The 14,158-nt window shown below is 45.1% G+C and overlaps 1 protein-coding gene and 1 pseudogene across 1 annotated transcript; both read right to left on the bottom strand.

Annotated features, from left to right (window-relative positions):
- Positions 1–381: 381 nt before the first annotated feature.
- Positions 382–6,011, bottom strand: LOC133458821 (interferon-induced protein with tetratricopeptide repeats 2-like; annotated as a pseudogene).
- A 4,776-nt stretch (positions 6,012–10,787) lies between these two features.
- Positions 10,788–12,140, bottom strand: LOC133458820 (interferon-induced protein with tetratricopeptide repeats 2-like). Its single transcript, XM_061739022.1, has one exon. The coding sequence runs from the start codon at positions 12,138–12,140 to the stop codon at positions 10,788–10,790; it is 1,353 nt and encodes a 450-aa protein (XP_061595006.1).
- Between the last annotated feature and the right edge of the window lie 2,018 nt (positions 12,141–14,158).

Raw genomic sequence — 14,158 nt, 5'->3', positions numbered from 1 at the left:
GCTGGTCAAAGCCTGACTGTTCACATAATCACACATTTCATATGAGTTCATATAAATTCATAATTCCCCATAAGTCCATAATCACACATGAATTCATAATCACATACGACTTCATAATCACATGGGCAGTGGCGCAACATATCTATCAATCGATCGAGTTATCAAAGAAACAAGCTGTTACTTGTGAGTTTATAAACTTTATTCAAACATTTTTAAGTTACTGAAACATACTTTTATGCACCATATGTATTTTCTAGTAGCAGGTGAATTAAAAAAACAAATCTCTCTTCTCTAATCTGAAGATTAATTGAACTACTCTGTTGACGAGTATTTGCAGTTATGAGGAATATACTTTATTGTTTTCCAGCTGTTGTTGAAATCTCACTCAGGCTGGCCCTCCTGCAGTGTTTCCAGGAACTTCTGGATTTCTCCACGCCTGCCTCGTTTGCGGATCCTCTTCAGCTGTCTGATGCTCTTCTGCCTGATGGAGGACTCCACAGGGATCTCTGCTGTCTTCATGTGGTAGGTGATGGACTTGTCCGACTCCTGCCGTTGGAAGTGTAAGTATTTGGCGTAGCGGTAGTAGACTGGCTGCATGTCTGCAGTTTCCAGGTCCAGGCTTAGCAGCCTGGTAAATCTGATATGCTCTCTTTTTATCCCTGCCTGTTTCAGCACATATGTCTGCGAGGTCGATCTTCTTCCTGAGGGAACAGCGATCGGGGTAAAAATCGATCCCCTGCTCATGCAGACTGATGGCTTGTTCCATCATGCTTCTAGATGGGTTTGGACGACTGTGTCTGAAAGAAAAGATTCTCCATCTGTAGCAGTGTGCGGCGCACACTTTCAGGTATCGATTATCAGGATGATTCTTCAGGACCTTCTCTGCCAAATCGATGGCCTGGTCGATGTCGCCCAGCTGTCTGTACACCATGAGTAGGACACTGATGCCGCTGTAACTGCTGACAGGATTCAGTAAAATCTTTTCTTCCAGCTCGTGAGCTTCATCCTTGACTTGGTCTCCTCTCTTGGCTCTTATGAGCAGCTCCAGGGCAGCGAGGTACGTATCTTTTTCACCATGGTAAAAAACTCCATCCGAATGAATGGGCCCATTTGGCCTGGATTTTGACATAAAATTTCCTTAAATCCCAGCTTCATGAAATTTGAGTATGTTGAAGTCCACAGCGTGCCGAGTCGGGAAACATTTGTACGATGTCTTTACGATAACCTGTTGCCTAGCAACAAGCGTCCAAAGTCAAACGGAAAAAAAAAAAAAAATGAAAGGTCAATATCACAAAAACTGTAATAATTGGAAGAATGAGGTTGTACCTTCCTTTAGTGCCAATCGGGCCGAGTGTTTGAAAGTTTGAACGATGTCTCTATGATAAAGTTCGGCCGAGCAATAAGCGTCCGAATTTTCGCCTTTTCTTTTGCTTTTTGGCAACTAGCGTTGCCACGGTAACCCCTATTACTGAGAAAAGTAATGCCCATCGAGGCACGATGGAGACGCATCCAACGATACCGTTAGTATACGAAACCTTTTCTGTATACTAATATATCGCCTTCATTTTCATGTTTTTCCTAATTTTTTCGGGCGTGTTTTATTTTTTGGGGATTTTTTTTTTCCACATTAGAGCGGGGTCATGCTGTACACCCGCTGGTGTGACGTGGGACTTTTGCGACTTTAGCTTGTTAGCAAAATGCTAGCAACAATGCCCTTTGGGCCATTCTGGACGATTGCAATATGGTCATGCCACTACTTGGCATGCCCATAATAATAATAATAATAATAATAATAATAATAATAATAATAATAATAATAATAATAATAATAATAATAATAACCATCTTTGTATAATATAATATTGATAAATTATTAAGTTTTGTTGTCCTGCCAATGGAGGCTCAAATCCTCCATGGCAGGACCCTTCCACACCGCATTCTCACTGACACAGACACACAATCACGCACCGTTTCCCCCTCCCCGGGGGGGTCCAGCACCGCCAGAAGGCACCCCAGGCTGCATGGCGAGCCCCGCCAGGCCCGGGTATCCCGACTCACCTATCCCAGGCCGGCGAGGGAACGCGGGTGATGTGGGACCCCCTCCCGCCCCTCGTGTTGAGTGCATGTGATTAATGCCATAAAAACAGGCAGGGGGAGGGCCAAGTATCGATCGTGCTTTGTCGATCGGACAAAGCACATGCAAATTAGAACAAGAGACTGTTTTCTAGGTCTTAAGGATGGGACTCACCAACCCGACGGCTGACCATCGGCAGAAAGGCAGTCGGTCTGAAAGGCAGTCGGACTGAAAGTCGGCTCTCGTCTCCCCGAGGCGGTCAAAAAAATACTCCTGAACACACCAACCCAACGTCGGTTGGAGCGTACATTCTGCGCGTGGGCGAGGCGTAATATGTCCCTATGACCATCGCTAATCTGTGATGTCGCCCAGAAAGAAAAGGAAAGAACAACTGGAATGACGGATTGCTCTAGTCTAGAGTTCTGAACACTGTCATCAGTCAGTGTTTTTACTTCTGATAGAATGATGGTATGTGATTCGTCATTTATCAGCTGATGTTTGCTGAACAATGAGAAGCATGACTCACCTGTCAAATTATACAGGTGAGAAAAAAAATCATAAAACTGAAGCCCGGATATCTCAAAGACCATAGACTGTAGTTACATTGGCACCCCTTAATAAGTCTGAGTAATAGCAATAAGGGACTTGACAACCTTTTTTTAGTTTTATTTAGGGTCAGATTTAGGGTCAGGGTCAGGTCAGTGTTTTACCCCTTGGGCCATGTTTTTCACATTTCCACCGCTTCCTACATCCAAGCGATAGCAGTAAGGCTGTGCCAATTTACATTGCCACCCTTACTAAACATTACAGATACAATATGGCCCTCACACCCTTGTGCTTGGGTCCTAATAAGCAATGTAGTAAAAGAGAAGAGACACAAGAAAGAGGATGGGGAGTAAATAAATTAGACAAAAAGGGAATAAATCCTGAGGAAGGACCTGAAGGAGGATAAAAGGGTTGAAAGGTAGAGAACTGAGAAAATCCAGATACTCACCTCATTATCTGAATGTTTTCCGCAAATCAGAAGTCTCTTGTAAGGTTTGATTTGTTGTTTGGTTCCCCCATCACCTCTGGAAACTCTCCTCTCTGCGCGTTCACAAACGCTTTTAAAGGTGCGCACCGTAGTGTCAGCCCAACTCCACTTCCAGTTCACAGGAATGAAAACTTAAATCCTGATTAACAAGTCAGAGCTTAGTTTCAATTTTACCAAGCCTTTACATAATAACCCACAACAATTGCTGGAATTTGTGTTTTGGTTTCGGGCTAACAATGGCTGATTGTCATTGTTAGCCTTGCTAAATAGTGTAACTACTGTAACTACTGTAACTACTGTAACTAGCATAACTAATGTAATTATTTTAACGAGTGTAACTTACTTAACTAGCATAACTAGTGGAACTAATGTAACTACTGTAACTAATGTCATTAGCGTAACTAATATAACTAGTCTAACTACTGTAACTAGCTTAACTACTGTAACTAATGGAACTTGTGTAACTACTACTACTACTGTAATTTAGCAGTTGCTTTTATTCAAAGCAACTTACATCTGAGAGAACAAACACAAGCAAGAATCACCTATTAGGGTCCAGCTGGATAAGTTTTGATCAGACTGCTGAGAGTCCAGTTGGATACAGGTGCTGCCATGCCAGTGATGGAATTTTTTATTTTTTTGTGTTTCCTTCCAGCCCAACACAACAGTCCCTTAAAAACAACAAAGCTACATCTTAAAATATACCATCATATGATCATCTCTGGTTTGGTTTTGGGTTGTCAGCTAACAATGGCAATCAGCCATTGTTAGCCTAAATTGTTAGCTAAATAGTATAACTAATATAACTACTGTAACCAATGTAACTAGCATAACTAATGTAACTAGCATAACTAATGTAACCATTGTGACTTGCTTAACTAGTGTAACTAATGCAAATAGCATTACTAATGTAACTATTGTAACTCACTTTTCTAGTGCAACTATTGTCGCTCTTAACTAGTGTAACTAATGTTACTAATGATTCTTTGTTTCGTTCCTCTATCACCTCTGGAATCACAGCTGGAAACTCCTCTCCGCGCGTTCACACAGGCTTTTAAAGGGGCACACCTTAGTGTCAGTCCAGGTCCACTGCCAGTTCACGGGAATGAAAACTAAAATCCTGATTAACAACTCAGTGCTAAGTTTCAATTTTACTAAGCCTTTACGTAATAACCTGCTATAATTGCTGGAATTTCTGGTTTGGTTTCTGACTGTCAGCTAACAATGGCTGATTGTCATTGTTAGCCTAGCTAAATAGTGTAACTAATGTAACAACTGTAACTAGTTTAACTACTGTGACTAGTGTAACTAGCTTAACTAATGTAACTAGTGTTTTATTCATTCAGTGAGTAATTTATTGATAGTCCCTCAGAGAGACCGTCGGCTCCGTAGTGAACGTCCATTGAATATCCAACCTAAAACTAACTTCACTGCTGTAATCCACATCAACAACTCAGAGCTAAGTATCACTTTAACCAGCCTTGCCCAAACCTTTATGTAATAACCTGCTACCACAAGGAAATAAAACAATATTAATCAGTTAGTAATTAACGTAATTTAAACCAATTTAGAACTATTAGAACGATTAATATTTCTTCTTCCTTTCACGCCCTAAAAGGTGTGAAAACCAATCTTAAAGGATATGCTATGGTCGCAGATTGAACACGTCTCCTTCTCATCCCTCCTCGATTCCTGCCCCGTTTCTTATCCCATCAGCACCTAAGAAAGGCAGTTGATAGGGAGGGGGACCCTGCTGTCCTTAGACAAAGCTGATGTTATTACTCTCTTGACCAGGTATTTTTATTTGCATATCCAGTCCCAATCAAGTTAGGTTTGTCACTAGTGGAATTCCTAATTGACATTCCATCAGTGCCAATGGTAGGGCATCCAGCCAGGTGAGATTCTTGTTTTCGTAGCAGATCTCGGCTATCTTCCTCTTCAGTGTCTGATTGAGCCTCAGAAATTCCAACGTTGCTCAGGATCCTTTTCGTCAGTCTGCGCCCTTTGGCTCTGGACAGCAATGCTCAAATGTCTTCAAGACACAAAGGCAAGGCAAGACAAGGCAATTTCATTAGTATAGCACAATTCAACACAAGATAATTCAAAGTGCTTTACCTGCCCTGCAGTGGAATCTTCAAATGCAGAGGTCCAAAGGTCGGCTCCCGATGTACAGTCAGTGGCGGTAAACGCTCTACCAGTCTTCCTATGTCTCGATATCCAAAGGGGACATACATTTTGTCTCCATTTCCAGTTGTTCTTAGAGGAAATATGCCTCTAGCTCACAGGTCAGTTCCACAAGGTGGTGCCTTGGTGGTCTAGCCGGGCCATCATCACCTGAAGGCTTTTGTTTGTGAGAAGGCTGTAAATGTCCTTTAAAAACACCATGAAGGCCACAATCCAAAAAAGATGTGGATGGTGGACTTCCTGGGTCCACCAAAACTGGTGTCTAGTCCTTGTAAGTTGCTGGTGTGGGTTTCTTGAGCAGATGGCATTGGGCTCTCAGTCCAGGAGCCTCAGCCTCCCATAGTTCCTTTTTTCCGACCCTGATGCATGAGATGGGGTTTGTGGTTTTTCTGCCTCGATGTGAAAGGTATCTTCACCCTTTGGTTTTTCAGATTCTTGTAGGCGGTAGACCTTGCTGCTGGAGGATCACTAGTTTCTGAAGCATCCAGGCCTTCAGTGCACGCGCATGTCGTCAGGAGATTAATTTACCGACATATCTGGAGCAAAGTTGGTGTCGGCCCAGCGATGACTGACGAACCTCTCTATCCAGCTCAGACCTTTGATCATCGATGGGCAAAACACCCCACCAGCACCATCACCGCTGTGTTTGCCCTGCATCCTCCAACGAGCATGGACATAACGGTCATGCAGTTGTTCCCACTTCTCTTTGCATGTCTCCATATCTGCACTGTGCAGCGGTGATGTCACATCATAAACATGAGGATAACAGCTCCTGCTCAGCCAGCCTCTCTTCAAAACATTCCGCAATTGTCCGACTTCCGCGTAGAGTAACTTGTGGTCAGCTGGTGCTCTAACCTGGACCAGTGCCAATCGCAGGCAAAACGAGAACTGCAGGTTGCATACGCGTTTTTGTTTTTTGGAGAACGTTCATGTGGACATGTGAAACAATCGCAGGATACGCGTGTCGGCCATGATGCGGTCGGCTATGCGTTCTGAACAGCAAGTATATTCGCCCCCTTAGAGGTGTCCTCTTCGCTGATCAAGTCTCTTTTAATCGAGATGTCGAAAATTCCCCGAATGACAAATTTATTAATTTTCATTCATTTGTTTATTTTCATGGGCAGCACGGTGGCTTGGTGGTTAGCACTGTTGCCTCACAGCAAGAGTATTCCCAGTTCGACTCCCAGGCCCAGCAGGACCTTTCTGTGTGGAGTTTGCATGTTCTCCCCGTGCTTACGTGGGTTCCCTCCGGGTACTCCGGTTTCCTCCCACAGTCCAAAAACATGCATATTAGGTTAATTGGTGATTCTAAATTGCCCGTAGGTGGGAGTGTGAGTGTGCATGGTTGTGTGTTTATATGTGGCCCTGTGATGGACTGGTGACCTGTCCAGGGTGTAACCCCTGCCTCTCACCTGAAATGAGCTGGGATAGGCTCCAGCAGACCCCTGTGACCCCGCAAGGGATAAAGCGGGTATAGATAATGGATGGATGGATGGATGGATGGATGGATGGATGGATGGATGGATGGATGGATGGATGGATGGATGGATGGATGGATGGATGGATGGATGGATGGATGGATGGATGGATGGATGGATGGATGGATGGATGGATATTTATTTTCGAAGAATATCGTTTATTTATTTATTTCAGTGTGTGCTTGTTCATGTGTATTGTATTATTGTTATTCATATATGTACTTGACAGATTCCATTTTGTTCATGTACACGAAGTTTCTTCAGAACAGTCAAGGGTCTGCTACGGTGTTCTGCAGGGCTCAGTGTTGGCCAACCTTGTTCAGTTTATGCATGCACCTGTTGTGCAACTCAGGTAGCTAAGCTGATTAGTTATTCCAAGGCTATTAATGAATATTATTAATAATTATTAATAATTAATAAAGTTGACTATTTATCAAATTGAGTGATCAATATGATACATAAAATTCTCGGGGCACCACCACCGGGCCTTACTCCGATGGAATTCGATAACTAAAACAGCAGAAAATCAGTCTCACATGATTTGAATTATCCTGCAGAACAGCAAATCTTACTATATCTTACAGAATAACAATGAAGGCGTGATGTCCGAACACTAGGCTCTGCTTAAACAAATCAATTTGTGACCAAATCTGGCATGAAATAACAACAACCACTCATTAAAAAATCAATCAGAATTTATTTACATACGGGTATCAAAGAAGATGTAAATGGATACCCAATAAATCCCGATGGCAGAACTTAAGTATCATAAAACAATTAATTAACTAGAAAAACATCAATAGAAAAATGTGACATGAAAGTTAAATGCATGGAATGGAAAAAAAGAAATCAAAGCAATAATAAAAATGATATCACGAACATGTACAGTTTAAAATATTGCTGTGTTTAAAGGGTGGTATTTTAAAGATGGCGGAACTCTGTGGTATTTAAGCATGGACGCGCCCTCTGGGCCACGTGCAATCGGACCGGATGGCGAACGCAGCATTTAAAACGTGCCTACGGCAGAAAACAACGACTACCAAATAATCAAACATGATAATGATAACAATGATGATGTAATCTCAGCTCTGAACACAGATTTAGCTCTGTAACACTCCCAGTTAAACTCATACACCCAGGTCTCAAAACCTCACGCCTCCTCGGGTCTCCGGGTGCCGATCAGGGGTTCCTGCCGGGTCTTTTGGTCGGAGTCCGATCCAAGAGAGTCCTCCCGCCTCTCCCGCTCCTCCTCCTGACTCTGGAATCACGAGAGGACGGGGGTACAGCTGAAGCAGCCGGCGCTCCAGCCCCGGTCCGGAGGCTATCACGTCGTCTCGGGGGCGCGCGGGGCCAGTCTACTTCTTCTGAGTGCTGGTGCCCGTCGGCCTGAGCGCGTGGCCCCGGGACGCGCGGCAGGATGCGTCTCGGTTCTGCGCGGGGCAGGCTGTCCACAGGTCCTTTCAGGTGAAGTTTAAGAGCAGAGAGAGAGGTTACAACAGAGGAACGGGTCTCACCCTGGGCCGGGGCCGAGCTTCAAAGCGGCTTCCCCCCCCTTTCCGGCTCCCAGGGACCGGGGATACGTGAAGCAGGACTCTGGATGAAAAGTTGAGACCGAGAGCTGATGGGGGCGGCTCCGTGCACCGCGGCTTCAACGGGCTGCAGGTCCAACGGAGCGGCCCGATGGGGGCCTTACACCTCCCCCCAGCCGGGGGAGAACGGAAGATGGGATCTTGGCCCAGAGCCAAACGATCCAGCTCGGATGAGATCTAGTGGAGAAGGAAAGAGATGCAGCCGGCGCTGTCTGCGCCGCGGGCCCTCGCTGATCCTCCGACCAGACCACGCCGCAGATCCCCCCCTTTGGGGGGGGGGGGGGGGGGGGGGGGGCGTGGTCCCTTTGGCCCGGAGCCAAAAAGACGTCCTGACCCACTGGTTGATGAAGGAAGAAGAGAAAGATGAACGCGCAGCGCAGCGTTTTGATCCTACGCGCGCTGCGGTGACGTCATCGGTGCCTCATTGCGATTGGATGCGCGCCGCTTGTAGGCGCCACCCCCCCCACGCAAGGCATGCTGGGGGTTGTAGTTCCTGGCCAGGCTGCCATTTTTGGAGGCACATTACAGCCGATTTTCAGCTGAGTCGTTTCAAAGTTGAACGTACACATTCACAAAATGTTCATACATTTTATAAGTTCACATGGGCACATGGGCGAGCACAACACACCCCTTGGGAAGTATAATCCAGAATCATGGCATCAATGTTCATTGCTATGCTGATGATACACAGCTCTATTTGTCTATGAAGCTGAAACAGAACCGTTCGCTAAACTTCAGGCATGTCTTGTGGACATCAAGGACTGGATGTCTGGAAATGTTTTGCTTCAAAATTCAGATAAAACAGAGGTTATCATTTTAGGTCCAAAGCATCTTAGGAAGGTATTAGATGGTGTTGCGATGGCTTCTAGTGACAACTGTGAGAAACCTTGGTGTTGTTTTAGATCAGGATTTGTGGTTTGAACAGCAGATTAATCAGGTTTGTAAAACAGCGTTTTTCCATCTTCGTAATATTGCAAAGATTAGGAAAATCCTCTCCTAGAGTGATGCGGCAAAACTATTTCACACATTTGTATCTACTAGGCTAGATTATTGTAAAAAGTGTTTTGAGCAGGATGTCCAAGTTATTCTCTGAATAGGCTCGAGCTGATCCAAATTGCAGCAGCACGAGTGCTGACAGGAATCAGCAAGAGAGATCACGTCTCTCCAGTGTTAGCCTCACTTCCTTGGCTCGCCGTGAAATTCAGAATCCATTTCAAAATTGTATTACTTGCTTAAAAAGCCCAAAACGGCTTAGTTCCTCCAATACCTGATAGTAACTTATGTTCCTAACAGAGCTCTCCGCTCTCAGAGTGCAGGTTTACTCGTAGTTCCTAGAGTATCGAAATGTAAATTTGGAGGGCGAGCGTTCTGCTATCAGGAACCCTTACTATTGAACCAATTTCCAATCTAAGTTAAGGAGGCTGACACCACCTCCACCTTTAAAAGCAAACTTAAAACGTCTCTGTTCAGTAAAGCCTATAGTTAGTGTTAAGTAAACCTCTAGTTGGTGTAAACTCTAGTGTGTTAGAGTCAGTAATCATAGCTGCAGCTATAGAGCTATACTGCAGGGGAGCACCAACATGATCCACTGAGAGGTGCCCATCACCCCTCCTGCTCTCCTCTTCTTCTCTTCCATTTTCATTTATTAATTATAAGTATCTCATAACCATAATTTTTGTGCATCGATCTTGCAGTTTGTTGTGCTGGCCTGCCCTCCCCTTTTCTCTTTTGTGCATGTTTGCAGGCCAGAGCTTCAGGAGCTGCATGTTGACCTACAGTCCCCCCTCTGATCATCCCACTGCTGCTTCCACCTGTCTATGTGGATGCCTGCTGACATCCTGACCAACCCCCGCTCCCCTTCTGACCCCTCAGTGTCTGCTGTCTATCTGTTTATATAGTTATCCCTGCAGTGCACTAGCTAGCCATTGTGTCTGTGTCTCTCCTTTCTCTGTTCTTCATTCCCTCTGTCTGTTTTCTCTTTTCCTGCTCTGCCCAGCTGGCCTCCAGCAGGAGGGTCCCACCTTATGATCCAGGTCCTGGTCCAGGTTTCTTCCCTCCTAAAGGGGAGTTTTTCTTGCTACTGTTTGGCTTAAGGTTTTCCTCCCACTAGGGGATTTTTACCTGCCATTGTTTATGTTATGGTTATGTAATAATTTCTCGGGGGTCATGTTTCTCTGGAAAAATCCTAGAGACAACTTCTGTTGTAATAGACGCTATATAAATAAAATTGAATTGAATTGAATTTAATAGATATACATTGACAGATAAAGAGTAATATTTTCTTTTATTTAAAGTGTTGAACATACATTTTCTGGTAGCAGGTGAATTAAAAAGCCAAATCTCTCTTCTATCATCTAAACATTGCTTAAACTCGAGTATTTGCATTTATGAGGAACACACTTTATTGTTTTCCAGCTGTTGTTGAAATCTCACTCAGGCTGGTCCTCCAGTGTTTCCAGGAACTTCTGGATTTCTTCCGACCTCCAGAAACCACGTCGCTTGCTGATCTTCCTCAGCTCTCTGATGCTGTTCTGCCTGGAGGAGGACTCCAGAGGGACCTCTGCTGTCTTCATGTGGTAGTCAATGGACTTGTTTGGCTCCTGCCGGTTAAGGTGTAAGTAATTAGCATAGCAGTTGTAGACCAGCTGCTTGTCTGCAGGTTCCAGGTCCAGAGTTAGCAGCTCCTGGTAAATCTGATATGCTCTCGGCGGATCCCTGCTTATTTTTGCACATATGTCTGCAAGGTCAAGCTTCTTCCGGAGGGAACGGCGATCAGGGTAAAGAGCGATCGCCTGCTCATGCAGGCTGATGGCTCGTTCCATCAGATCAGATGGGTTTGGACAACTGTGTCTGAAGGAAAATATTCTCCAGCTGTAGCAGAGAGCGGCGCACTCTTTCAGGTATCGATTATCAGGATGATTCTTCAGGGCCCTCTCTGCCAAATCGATGGCCTGGTCGATGTTGCCCAGCTGTCTGTACAAATTGAGCAGAACATTGATGCCACTGTAACTGCTGACAGGTTTCAGTACGATCTTTTCCTCCAGCTCGCGAACTTCCTCCTTGACTTGTTCTCCTCTCTTGGCTCTTATGAGCAGCTCCAGGGCAGCGAGGTACGTGTCATCTGGATCCAGCTCCCTGGCCTCCCTCATCTCCTCCCAGATGCCCTGATGCAGGTCCGTATTGCTGTACTTTTGAGCACTCACCCTCCCAATCACACGGCTGGTCCTCCAGTGCACCATGTCCGGCTGCATCTCCACTGCCCTCTGGAAGTAACGTGCAGCCTTCCGCCTCTTGTCTTTGTCAAACTTCATCAGGGTCCAGGCCTTCTCTGCACAGATCTCCGGGTGGAGCTTGTCCTTGCATGGAGACGGGTGTTCCCTCAGCAGGGCGTCAACCTTTGACAGGTAACCCTGACTCTGTTCGTCTTCTACCTGAAGGTGGTACAGCCAGGCCAGATTCCCAAAGTTCACCACCAACCAGGGACCTTCATCTGTGTTCTTCAGCTGTCGGAAGGTCCCGGTGGCCTTTCTGAGGAAACGCCGGGCCTCTTCTTTATCACCGAGCTGATACCAGATGAAACCCTGCAGGTTGTAAATATGACCCAGCCAGAGGTTTCCCTCCTCAGTGCCGATGTCGTCCAGCATGTCTCTGCTCCGGATCAGACTGGAATGGCTGAGATCCAGGCCCCAGGTGAAGTGGCACTCCAGGTCCTTCAGTCTGGACTCCAAGGTGGGCGGGTCCTGAGCAGCACTGAAGGGTAGATATTTAAACATGTCAAACATCGGGCAGAGTCACACAATCTGTTCTGAAACCTCGAGAGAAGAATGGAAGAAGGAGCTTAAAAGAGAAGAAAGGCAGGGACGAAGGAAGGAAGATGAATGAACGAGTGGGTGCTGACCAGGACACCACCAGTGTTGTTACAGATTTACAGTGGTGAATTAGGTGGAGGTGAAGGTTTACAGAAGCAGCATCTTACTGTCGTCATGACGACAGATGGCAACATCCAGGATCAACACTGTTCATGCACCTCAGGAGAAGACTACATTCACTTACTTTGATTAGTTTCATATGAAAAGACAGGACTTCAGATCTAACTTCTTGTCCCTGGGAAACTGATACTCAGCAGCCATTGGCTCCTCTGTTTTGGGCTATGGTCCTACGTGAACTGCTGGTGGTTAAATAATAGTGGCTTCCTGAACCTCGCTCTCTTATCTTCCAAATTTCCTTCCACAGAGCCCTCTGTGAGCCACAAAAGCTACATGCTCGTCATCACGGACACGAGGAGAACAGGGAAAAAAGCCGCTTTTCACCAGGACCCCCTTGTTTGAGGTTCTTTTCCACGTCATTGATTTCCCTCTTGTCGCTCTACTACATCCCGATCCCGCACTGTTTTTTTAGCCGCCCGCTCCCGCCCGCAGGAGAGTTCAAACCGCCCGCTCCCGCGAGATTTGCGTTGGGTCCCGCGGGACCCAGCAGAACCCAATCCCAATGCAACCCTCTAGATCACACGAGTCTTCCTCCCCTCCCCGTGACCCTGCCGAGGATAAAGTGGGTACAGAAAATGAATGGAGAGATGGAAAAAATATGTTTAGTGTCCAAAAATCTAAAATGTCACTGTTTGACTGATCTGAAGTAAACTCCCTGGATTTAATGAGCTCAGAGTTGACACTATTTGTGATGAGTTTGATGTTGATTGGAAAAAGTATGACCGACATATGATCAACGATTATGATTTCATATTTTCAAAAATATAGAGTGATGAAGTTCTTATTAGACCCTATGTTGCAGTGTATGACAATTCTGCATTTGTGACAGAGATCTGATCCTTGAATCTCTCCTCCCTGGGACAAACAGGGGATTTTTAATGAATTTTATTTTAATGAATGTGTGGGGCAAAAACCATCCACTTCCGGTTTCACGGCCAATGACACAGGCCCTGTTAGACGTCCATCCACAAAATCTTATCTGGTGTGTGACAACAGTTTTGTCTATATCCAGTAAACGTCTCAGGCTGATCGGATAAAGGACAGCATAATTACAGGACATAATGTGGCAAAAACCATTATATTTTCATCAGAAGGTGGTGCTATTCATCCAAGATATTCATATCCACTTGTTCAAAAATAGAAGCTTCATTAAATGCACAAATTTCACAGCAACACACTCTGATAGAAAGTTGCAGGTATCACTGTCAGCTATCTTCAGTGTCTTAACTACTGGTACACCAGGTTTGACATGTATTGGTTTATCTTGCTTGGAGCAGGTATGCTTAGTACAAAACATGACATTTCTGTTGCCAACAGGTGGTGTTACAACCGTTCCAGAATATTCCACTGTAGACGTGTTCAGGCTCAGACTACAATCATACACATCAGTTTTGGACCCGATCAGGCCTAGTAATGACCAAAATACATGAAAATAACGTATTCTACTCAAAATGGCGGACTTCCTGTGTGAGTTAGAGCATGGATCCAAGAGACTGTTTTCTAGGTCTTAAAGGGAAAGTTCGGTTTTTTACAACCTGGACCTTATTTCTGGCATTTTTTATGGTCGTATACTCACCCAGGCAAGTTTGGTGTCATTTGGAGTCCTTCGGAAGATATTAGGGGGTTTTTTGCGAGCCGCTTCTCCATATAACGGTAGTGAACGGGGCACCGCGGGACACAGACGATGCAGCGTCTAAATAACACATGATTGCCGCGAAACTCTTCATTTCTTTTATGAATCACTAGATCTGCTTCCAGGACCTGTTGTCTACATCCGGGGCTGTGTGTGTAACAAATAAATCAGTTTGTAAACA

Source organism: Cololabis saira, chromosome 13, assembly GCF_033807715.1.
Source record: "Cololabis saira isolate AMF1-May2022 chromosome 13, fColSai1.1, whole genome shotgun sequence".
In the NCBI taxonomy this organism is placed as follows: domain Eukaryota; kingdom Metazoa; phylum Chordata; class Actinopteri; order Beloniformes; family Belonidae; genus Cololabis; species Cololabis saira.
This window is presented reverse-complemented; position numbering and strand designations above follow the sequence as displayed.

Excerpts from the sequence above, each read along its gene's own strand:
- LOC133458820 (XM_061739022.1), bottom strand. The coding sequence starts at position 12,140 with ATGTTTGACATGTTTAAATATCTACCCTTCAGTGCTGCTCAGGACCCG.